General features: G+C 46.9%; 1 protein-coding gene across 10 annotated transcripts in view; it reads left to right on the plus strand.

Annotated features, from left to right (window-relative positions):
* Sif (guanine nucleotide exchange factor still life) overlaps positions 1 to 10,549 on the plus strand; it is a 309,147-nt gene extending 298,598 nt beyond the window's left edge. For all 10 annotated transcript variants that reach the window (XM_077684357.1, XM_077684363.1, XM_077684364.1 and 7 more), the window contains one exon: positions 1,930 to 10,549. In XM_077684357.1, the coding sequence (XP_077540483.1) occupies positions 1,930 to 2,650 (721 nt within the window). In that variant the 3' untranslated portion in view covers positions 2,651 to 10,549. The remainder of the gene's footprint in view (positions 1 to 1,929) is intronic.
* The last annotated feature ends 224 nt before the right edge of the window (positions 10,550 to 10,773 follow it).

The raw sequence follows: 10,773 nt of genomic DNA on the forward strand, positions 1-10,773 counted from the left end.
TGCTGATAACGCCCTAGAACTTTTTAAATCGAAATTTTAAGATCTACGAGCCGTATGTGTCCTTCACAAAAATAATGCTGGCAACCATGACATAGAGTAGTTCGGCAACATACTCTTGTCTGTATGCGAGATGAAAAACGATATTTAAAAACTTGTCCCCAGCTAAAAAGTTTGAATCGCAGGCTTTCCTGTTCCATTGTGTTTTTTTAATGCAACGGTCTATTTTGTAAAGGAAAGTTTGACATCCACCTAAATGCAGCCATACGGCTACAAAGGAAAACAGCTTTCTCGGAAAGTTCGCAGTTGAAGAAAAATTCGTCCTGGTCCAGGATTTTTCTTCAACTGCAAACTTTCCGAGAAAGCTGTATAGCTTTCCTTTGTAGCTGTATGGCTGCATTTAGGTGGATGTCAAACTTTCCTTTACAGAAACTTACTCCACCTTGGGGAGTTCCCCTAAATCTGGTCGACTAACGGTCTATTTTGTACGAATGCGCCATCTGTTGGGATAGACGATAGGTAGATCTGGCCTCAAGTTGTGGATGTGGGAAGTTCGGTTCTCCCCAGGCACGACGTTTTTTTTAAATGCAGAGCATTTCTTAGCCTCGCCTGTTCCTGCGTCGGGCGGTGTCAACAATTCCGCGTCCGCAGCAGGTGCGCCTCTCCTTCCCTCCTCTCTCTCAACAGCAGCTGGCGCACGCATGCGTCGTAGTCAGCCCGTTCGCTCCGTCGCGGTCTCGGCGTAACAGGTGCGTGATAGCAGCGCGGTGGGGCGTGGAAGGGCGCGCGCTGCTTGCGCATGCGCGCTCTCCCCCCCGTACTGCTCTCCCTCTACTGCGCGCGCTGCAAATATAGCGGCTAGCGGTCACTCGTGTTTCAGTCACTGCGTTGCTCCTTCCTTCCTTGATTGACGCTCGTGCCCACGTTTACTCGTGTCTGCTACTCCAGCATCACGGAAGAAGCGATGGAAGCAACACTGCCTTCAATCAGTACTGAGGCCCCAATGCTCTGCATTTAATCGTGTTCCCCTCGCGGGAAGGCGCGGGAATTTTTTTTAAGCTGCCGTTGGCGTATTTGGAAACTGAAATCAAATATTTTGGCAGAACAAACACCCCTGACTCAAGCAGAATCGTCAAAGCTCCTTCACTGGGTCTGTTTACTGAACGCTGCCGTTGATTCTGGGCATGGAGACTCAGTTAGCCACACTGAGAGCAACCAAGCGACGGTGGGCGGTGTGTCCTTAAAATTTTTGATATAATGTTTAGAAATACATATACAATTTAACCTTGTACAAATACTCGTGTTAAAAGGTTTTCAATACGTAAATAAACGTTTCAGCAGTTACAGTAGTTGCTAGGTTTGCAGGTCACGTGACAGGGACACATATTGTAGGGTCAAGTTTCGACACTACGAACCGCCACCCTTCCGATTTAAAGAAGTTTGCTGCCAAATTAAAATTATTTCCGCCAATTTGTTTAGAAATTGCTTGTGGGTACCGAGCTATATAAAACGCTGGCTTTTATATGAGCTAGAGAACATATACGCGACAAAAATCGGTTGTCTGTCCCTTTAAGGTCTTTGATTTGTGACGTTCTCGAACTAGCCTTTGCCTGCTGATACCTCATAATCAAGGATCAGGTTGAGAATTTTAAGAAGGAAAAGTAATGGACAAGGGGTAATGTATTCGTCTTTTATATCGTCGTGCCCACTAGTTCGAGGAATCTTGTTCACTATTGTTGATGCAGAGATGACAGCTTCACTCTACATGACTACCTTTCTGCCTGCTTAAATCTGAAGAATTTTCCCGTCGTCATGCTTTAGTGAAGTGCAGTGCTTATTACGCGAGCTTGTTGATGACAAGTGTTTTGATAACCATATTGGTTGGAAGTGCTCAACGCTGCCATTGACTCTTGTATTGACGGGTGTGCGCAGCACGAGCGAGTTCCGGAACGCCTTCCTGCGCACCATCCGGCAGATAATCCGCGAGTCCGTGCGCAACATGACGGTTCCGGCTACCAAGCCGGCCGTCCGCGAGAAACCCGGCACGCTGCGGCGCTTGGGAGGCAACGAGAGCTCGAGTGCTGCGTCCGCAGGTCCCTCCACGTCGTCCATGTCTCGGACGCTGAGCGGCAAGAAGCGCAACAAGTCCTCGCAGCGCCACTCAGCGGGCGACGCCATCGAGACGTACGACAACGTGACCGACCCGCGGCTACCGGGCCCCAGTTTCCGCGGCACTCGCAGCCGCACCGTAGCCGACTCCATGAACGGCATGAGCGCGTCGGCGCGGGAGCTGGCCGCGGCCTCGGAGGAGGAGTCCGAGCGCTCGGACCGCTCGGACCGGTCGGAGCCCAAGGCGCCGAGCCTGAGCAGCGCCTCGTCCCTGTCGTCGTCGGGCGCCGCGGCGAGGCTGATCCAGTCGAGCCAGCCGCCCAGCTCGTACCAGCCCCCGGCTGAGCAGGCCGGCTCGCCCGTGTGGAAGCCCCGGGCCTCGTCGGCGGACCGCGCGGGACCCTCTGGCCTGAACCGGTCCGACGTGAAGGAGCAGTTCTTTGTGTACGAAGACTACGGCGGCGCCGCGGTCTTCCAGCAGCGGAGCCACGCGCAGCAGCAGCAACAGCAGACCCCCTCTTCTTCCAAGCAGTCCGAGTGCTGACTGGTGCCAAAGTATAGCGCCGCCCGACGCCCCACCTCCTGCGGCTCCTGAGCAGCCGGGGGGCGGCTTTGTACATACGCTGTTTAGGGAACCAGCGCTCAAAGCTCAACTTTTTCCACCACTCGCACGACGACGACGCCACTGCACCACCACCGGCCGACGTCGTCGGCGCCGTCACTGGGCGCATTCGCTTTGTTTTCTCGGATCAGAGTACCTGACTTTTACATCGGGGTGAGGGTTTCGTACACCTGCGAGATCAAGCGCTAAGCAGCAGCAGCAAACGGTATAGCAGCGCCAATCGTAGGGAGGAGGCCCCGGCCCGAGGCGGTCATGGCGTCGCGAAGGTCGCGCTCAAGCAGCCTGCTCAGGCATGGTCCGCCTCGTTGCAACTTCACCCGCACACGCCGCTTCGTGGCAGAGGGGATCTTGCGTGCTTTCCCCTCCGTTGTTCCTTTCTCGGTGTGCAATTTAATTTTCTGCATCTCTGTTCGCCTACGTTTCTTGGCAGTGGCAGTGCGCCTCTGTGCGCACTATAGTTCGGAGGCTGCCTCGGTGACGTGCGTTTACGGCCTTTCTCGCCGTGTCACTTTGCCTGTACATACTCCAACTTAACAAGGAAAACATCGAACAGCGCGATAGAGGGGCACCGTCGCAATTCACTCGGCTTCCGTTAGGACGCCTTTTCAGTCGCCAAGGCTACGGAAACAAACATGGGTATGGGAAGATGAACGCAGCTGCGTGAATGAAATGATAAAGTTATTTTTTGTTCCCTTTACTAACTTACTGTATGCCAGGTTTAGCCTTAATTTTTGGAAGCAGTTAGGAAAACTCGGTTTTGTGTATGCCTATTGTTTCAAACAAACAAAAAGTGAACGTAATTTATCCAACGAATTTTGCGACCGACAGGAAGTACAGGTTTCTTTCACGGTGTGAGAGCACTTCTTACACACTCGCCGTACGCGTGAGTATTTCCACTTAATGGATGGGCGAGTGAATTTTTTGTCTTTTTAACAAAGCACCATTATTGAAGGGGTGTAGCTTGCCTTTTGCATTTATATTGGAAACTCATATGTAGCGCTCAAACAATATGCTCTTTGCATACTAAAAACAAAACATTAAGGCTCTGTCATGCCTCCTACAAAACACACCTGGTATGATGCTTGCCGTACCTCTACTTCGTTATGGCCGCGACATCGTGCATTGAGTTTTAGCAACTGTTGTCTTCTGTCCAAGCTTCAGTGAAGACAGGCCCTACCTAAGTATGTACCGTTGCTGCGACTGTTTCTAAGCAGATTTATTCCATTTTGCAAACAGCTTGCCTCTACAATCGCTATTTATCACGAAACAAGGAAGGTACTACAGGTGAAGTTCTTGGATTTGACAAAATTACTATTGCTACCAAGCACCGCGGCCACGTTCGCTATTAAAAAAAATTGGGTTGCTTCGCGACTCTATTTATGTTCTGCTCCTGCCCGTGTACCCACTGCCTCCTCCGCACCCTAAAAAGGGACGTCTTTACATAAAATGTGGTCGGAATGCATATTTAGACACTAGTTTTGTGAAAAGGGTACTGGGATTGTCTCCAAAACACGTTCGCTGGTCGCCTTCTGATGCTACCGAAACGAATGAACTGGCCTGCCTTTGTTTTCGGGCGGTTGTTTTACTTTTATTGTTAACAAAATCCTCGTTCAGACCGGATAAGAATCACGGCGCTGTCTTTAGAAAAACGAAGTCCTTAACAGTTATTCTCGGTTAGTACACTCTGCACGACCCCATTTGGTTTTTGTTGCCAGTCCACTCTCTTTATTCCTCGGCCTCATCTGATAGTAAATTTATCACAATGTCAAGGCAAATGCGGTTAAGTTTGGAAATGATGAGTAAACTCGCTTTTTTGTGAAATACTTGTCCCCTACAAGGTCAACCTAGTCGTGATCTCCGTGTTGCTTTAGCTGGCATGCACTCAACGCGGCTCATCTATAATGGTTAGGGTCGAACGTCATATGGAGTCACTGGATTGAGGTGTTCACATCCACAAGTTATAAACATATATGTTCGTTTCGTTAGCATTACCCAGTGCATCCTAACTGGGCATGCATACTTGAATGCAACATAGAGCATATCAACTGCGAGGCTGATGAAGGTTTTGCATTGCCATGTGGGAAAAAGCCCCATGTGTGTGCTCGAGATATCGTAGCGTGAGATCTTTATCGAAAACCTTGGCGACTGCGTTCTGTCTCGGTCTTGGGCTCCTGGATATTGAACGAACAAAAGCACATGAGATTCTATCATGCTTAGGTAATGCAGTCGCTTTCAAGTACTGCTTTGAAGCACTGCTTTTTGGCGTCTGTTTTGCAAACGTATTCACCTGTCAACTAACTGCGTTTTTGTATAACGCTCACACGAACTGCGACCACGTGGCTCCCAGCATTTTGTGCTCGCTCAGGTTTGTGGGGCGACGCCACGGAGGTCAAGGGCGCTTGGTCTCAGCAGTCGGTGACCGTGCGACGAGGAAACGTAGCTCGAGAAGATGCATTTGCATTTTTTGTTTTTGTTTTGCCGGTTGCGCTGACATTGCTAGTCATTGACGTGTGGGTGACTTTGGTGGACGAATCTCCTTATCGGTGTTTTATTTATCACGTGAAAGATTGAAATGTATTTCCCGTTTTCCGCAAGTTGGACTGTGGGTGTTTGAAGAAGCTGTTTGTACAATAACGAACTGAGACCCGACACAAATGCAAACAAGATTGCTGGAGGTGTGTATAATAATGGAGTTGTGTCGAATCATGCTCAAGCTGTTTTTAAGATGGTGTTTTCGACGACACATTCGGGGAAAGCAGCCGCGGATCGTGGATTTCATTACTATAGCTTCGTGAATCTCATCACATCTTTTTTCATGGCACCATCCTGCGTTGGACGGTTCAATGCGCAGGGTTTCGATATGTCATACAAGCACTTTAAGGTAAAAATAACAGATCATGTGGTAAAATGTTTTAGTCCATAGGCCGGGAGCGTGTTAAAGAAAGAAAAGAGACTTCGTGTGCTATACAACCTATGCTTCGCTGTATCGAGGATATGAATTTCATCTAGTCTTCATATATATTGCATTTGGTGCTGTGTATAGACAAAATGTTGATGCCGGTTCCCTCTTGTTTGTATTACGGTTCCTTTGGTAGAGGTGTGTAAACGATAGTGACGTCACTTCGTCTATCCCCAAAGAGCGTTGTTCTCTGTGCTCGTTCTTTCTTTCGCCAAAGTACTTTGTCTAATGTGTTATTGCTCGTAGGTGTGCTAGCTTTGTAGAACACGGAACAGCCCAGCTAATGGTGAAGAAAAAAAAAACGCTGGGAAAAGGGTAACGCAGGCGCGAACACACAATACACAGACACAAATAAACACAGATATTATATATATATGAGACCATGTTATATATTATACAAAATCACGAAGTACTATATAGCAAGGAAATAGGCCGAGTGTAGAAAAAGATGCTACTACCTGCTCGAGAGGCTCACTTTCTTCGGTATATCTAAGCGATAGCACTAGGTGGCATTTACAAACGAGCGGACGTAGGGGAGAGAGATACAAAGGGGTGACGAGGAAATGCTCTATCTGGAGTGCAGCGGCGCGGGTTTCCACGTGGGGGGAGTATTTTCAAAGTGTACCGGTGTGTTGTCGTGTACAGGCAGGAGCGGGCGCAGGAGGAGGTACGTCGTCAAGAAAAAAAAACATGAGCTTCTTCTAGAGTTGAGTCTGTCTGACTCGGATGTTTAGCGTCGTTTTCTTCTGTTTTTTTTTTTGCTTTCCTTTTTCAGGTAGTGAGCAGACATGCATAGATCTACACTTATTGTATACACTTAATGTGTGAAAAGAAAAAAAATATTTGGCTGTGCGTGTGTGTGTGCGTGTATCGGGGTGTGTCAATGAATGTCTGTTGCGAGCGCGTTCGAATGCTCCTTTTTTCTTTCCTATTTTAACGACGTTTCAACGTGAGCAAAGATCAACCTACGTCTCTCTTATACACCCCAGTGTTCTTTACTCGCGCCTACCGTAAGGCTTAGCCCAGCTTTTTTTTCTTTCTTTTTGTATCTCTCTCTCTTCACAACGTGCAAGGGTCCGAAGGCAGCCGACACATTATGGGACTAAATATTTCAGCCTTCGCGCGGCGCGCTGTGAATTCTATAGGAAATGTGCATTTGTAAGATTTATATAACCTGGCTAGTTCTCCGTTGGTTCATTGTTGTCTGTTTCGTATTTATTTGTAAATCTATTGCAGTTTGTTCTTGTTATTATTGAATTCATTACTCACTCCCCTCCTTTTCATTGACACTCTTCTTCGACCGTTGATCTCGTTCCGCTCGCTATTTATGCATTTCTTGCTTGCGGCTGACACCAAACGCAAAATAGGCGCAATATCTTTGTACGGGGCGCTTCGGGCGACGCAAATCCAGTAAACGAGAGAGTGAACAAACCCGGCAGGCCAGAGCACTAGTAATCCCGGTATGTTAATTCGAAGGCGTCGGTTCGTCAACTGGGCGTGCTCATCGAGCGAGACAGGCAGCGTATGCATGTATATATGTATTTTAACTGGTTCGTGTACAGGTTAATCTTTCTATGCTTATAGACTGTTTTAGTGTGGACTCCCCTTCCCAGCGTCGTTTTTTTCTTACGACATAAACTGATAGCTACATAATTGACGTTGGTAACTCCGCTGCTCACCCCAGCTTTTTTCTTTCACCACTGCGACTGGCCATTACATTTTGTTCTTTTCTGGCTATTCGTGTCGGCAGTGTAGCGCAGAGAGTCTTGTCCCCTCAAATCAGGGGCTGATGAAAAGGTTCCATACCGTGGGTGGCTCACATTCAGACATGCTTGTTTTCTTATGCTTTTAATTAAAAATTGGCTGGTGCCGTCAAATTGGGAAAACTGCCAATGCACCGATCAAGCAAGCCTCTTTTTCGCAGCATTTCTTATAAGGAATGTTGAATTCTTACTTGTTCACAGTGGCGTCTTTTCTTTACAAATGTAGGGATTCGGCTGAAAGCGTTAGCAGTTTCTTTGCTGTTGACGTAGTCACCGCAGTGAGGGATTGTGTATGACTTTGTACGCCGCATGTGGCGAATTCATACAAAGATTAGCTGCTCGAAGTTATGAAGAAGAATAAAAACCAGGGGTTTACGCAGCCAAGCTACATGGGGACAATGAGGTGTGTCATGCTGGATTGCTCCACATTATTTTGGCCATCAGGAAGGAAGGAAAAAAGGAAGGGAGGAATAAAAGTAAAAGAAAGGCAGGAATGTCAACGAGGCTGTAGCGTAGTTCGCTATTCTATACGTGGAAAAGGGGAACAATGGAAAAAAGGATGAAAACAGTAAAAGAATGGGAAGGTAAGGACAGAGCGTAAACAGGTGTGCCAGCGTTACGACACCACAGACGATAGAGTTCACTGACTTCATAGAGTGTAGTCTTTTGTGCTACAGTTTTCTGTGCAAGTTCGCTGCTTTTAGGAAGAACAGGAGAGGTTTTGGCCACCGGGAAGGTCTCTTTATAACTTATTGTACTGACAGCTGAGCTGCTGCATTTCGCCACTATCAGAAATGCAGCAGCCAAGGCCTTTTCCCTCGGACAAAACGTAAGCCAAATATCATTTTCGCTTGGTTTCTTTGAACTAAGATTACAAATTATCCCGCACTCTTACAAACACATTTGGGGTGTTGGTTTTGCAGTTTGCTCGTTGCGCTCCGCCTCCTGCTATGCTCTATATTTTGCATGAAAATTTGAATTGCAGTTTGCTGATTTGAGCTTTATATAATGACATTTAGCCATGCCGTGTGTGACACTATGGGAAAAATTGTGAGTTCGTACTATGTTACATGCAGGCATAACCTTCTCTAAGAGTTCATTATCACATAAAATTGTTTCCACGTTCGAAACATTGCTATAATCGCGGGAAATAGCCGATTAAAAAATGTTGGCCTAGGATGGGTCTAATGCATCTGTGGTCCAAACCTGAACTGGACGGCCTGTACGAGTACGACTGTACGACTGCCTCTAGCGCGAGCACTCGGGAAAATTTAATAACAGAAAAAGGTATCTGAAAAGTGCTGATTCAGGTGGCTATACCAATCAACTCCTCATTTTCAGAGGAAAATCCCGTCGGAAGGGCCCAGTTACCCTTTTATAAGTTCCACCCTCGGCCTTGAGGGAAGATAGGCACTTTGCTAGAGTTCAGTCTCATCTTTAAAGGTCACTATAAAGTTTGCCCAGGGAGACACATCACCTCTTCGAGTCAACGTTACCGGGCGACTGGGCACTCGCAAGGTACAGGTGTCATCATAAGCAGTTAGGATGAAGGCTTGACTTTGAGCGGACTTTCTCAGCTGTATGGGGCCTTGCCTCCTGGTTTGTGCATTTAGGGCAGTCTTCCCGAATTGAAGAACCACCCCAACCCTCGTAATTTATGCTTCTCTGTTGGCACAATGACTCGTATTTGTCAACCCTTGTTCTTATTACTTTTAAAGTTTCCGGCACTCGTCTCGTGTGTGAGCCCAGGGATAAGCTAAACCCAGAGGGTAACACATACATACTGGGGCAGGCCATGCTGGTTGAGTGTGACAGACTCGCGACAAGCCTTCATAAAGCGTATAGAGGCCAAATGCGCATGTGCCAAGGTTTCGAGGGGTAGGTGCTTCTTTTGACAGTCTCCGGTCAACAACCACGCAGACTGCTGGCATTTCTGTGCAACCAGCCACAGCAGTGGTGTCCAAGTGGTAGTCCGTTCGAACAGAGCCACTCTAGATGAGCACGTAACATAACAGGGTCGACCGACGTAAACGTATTGAATAAGGCAAAATTAAGGCGATAGCGGACGATGGGAAATTTTTTTGTTGTTTGAAAAATTTTATGTAAGTGTTTAGAATTATGATTTACCAGGGTGTTTCAATAATTTCCTTAAAGACGAGCTTTAATAACATTCTCCAAAGCAAGGGGTGCCGCCAGTGAAAATTTCATTTTGGTCATATTTTGAGATATTGCACCTAGCGTCACTAAATAAGCTACGCTTAAGCCTTTATTTAGTGACGCTAATTGCACCCTTTTTGATCTCAGAATGTGACGTACGCATTTATTTATTTCAACTGCTAATGGGCTAAGTGCAATAGGAATATCTTTAGAAAAAGGACTTTTTTCAAAGGGTTTTTATAGGGGCTATCTCCTATAATGTGTGCTTCGCTGTGGCAACCACATTAAAAACACCATCCACAAAAAAAGGTGAATTTTCGGCGGGAAATGATAATCAGGTGTGGTTAAATATTCATAGCCATAAACTGAAAGCGTGGAGAAGCACACTTTGAGCAATTATAATTTGCAACGCGAAATCTACATTGCCCTGTCCCCTTATAGTTTGCTACAGTTCTTGAACTAAACAGGACCGCTTTCTGTAGTCAGATGAAGCAGTTTCTCGAATTATCATGCGACCTCTTCCTAAGGCATTAAGCCATATTTGACGGTAGCGTACAATGGGGTGCGCCGCCGCTATGGGTTACATGTAACGATGTCAGATTCGTCTCGTTGACGTCAATATGACGGCGAAAGTGTCGCATCGAAAATGCGTATGATTGCCCCAACCACCTACGAAGAACTGTCTGTGCGTTTGTATCTTGAAGCAGCAATCGTGTGATGTTTGTGCTCGCATTTTCAGTGCCCATGTTTTCTGCAAGCCAGTGTTCGTGGATGCAGTATTCCCGAGGACAAAAATAAAAGTGTGTTTCTGCCTGTCTGTGGCCACCACCGTCGAAACAAATTTCACGTGGTAACCGCGCAGTACCACATACTCTTGCAGAACTCTAGGTTGACTTCCTCTGACAATGAGTGAAATAAAAGAAAAATATTAACCATGCTGTCGATTTGTGGACTGCGTACTTCGTTTTTGCGTCCCTGGATGTGCGTGTACTGGTTAGAATGCGTCATTAGGCCATCACATATTGAAAACTGTCAAGCTTTCTTGTAGTGCTGGGATCACATGAAACTAAAAATGCTGATGTTTTTATGCAAAGGCGTTTGGCTCGACGAGAGGAAAAAAATCACACCATCTTCCCACGTGGGAACCCTGAAGAGATGCAAAGCCG

The sequence above is a fragment of the Haemaphysalis longicornis genome, unplaced genomic scaffold (assembly GCF_048455015.1).
Source record: "Haemaphysalis longicornis isolate Haplotype H1 unplaced genomic scaffold, Haemaphysalis longicornis Haplotype H1 scaffold_9, whole genome shotgun sequence".
NCBI lineage: Eukaryota > Metazoa > Arthropoda > Arachnida > Ixodida > Ixodidae > Haemaphysalis > Haemaphysalis longicornis.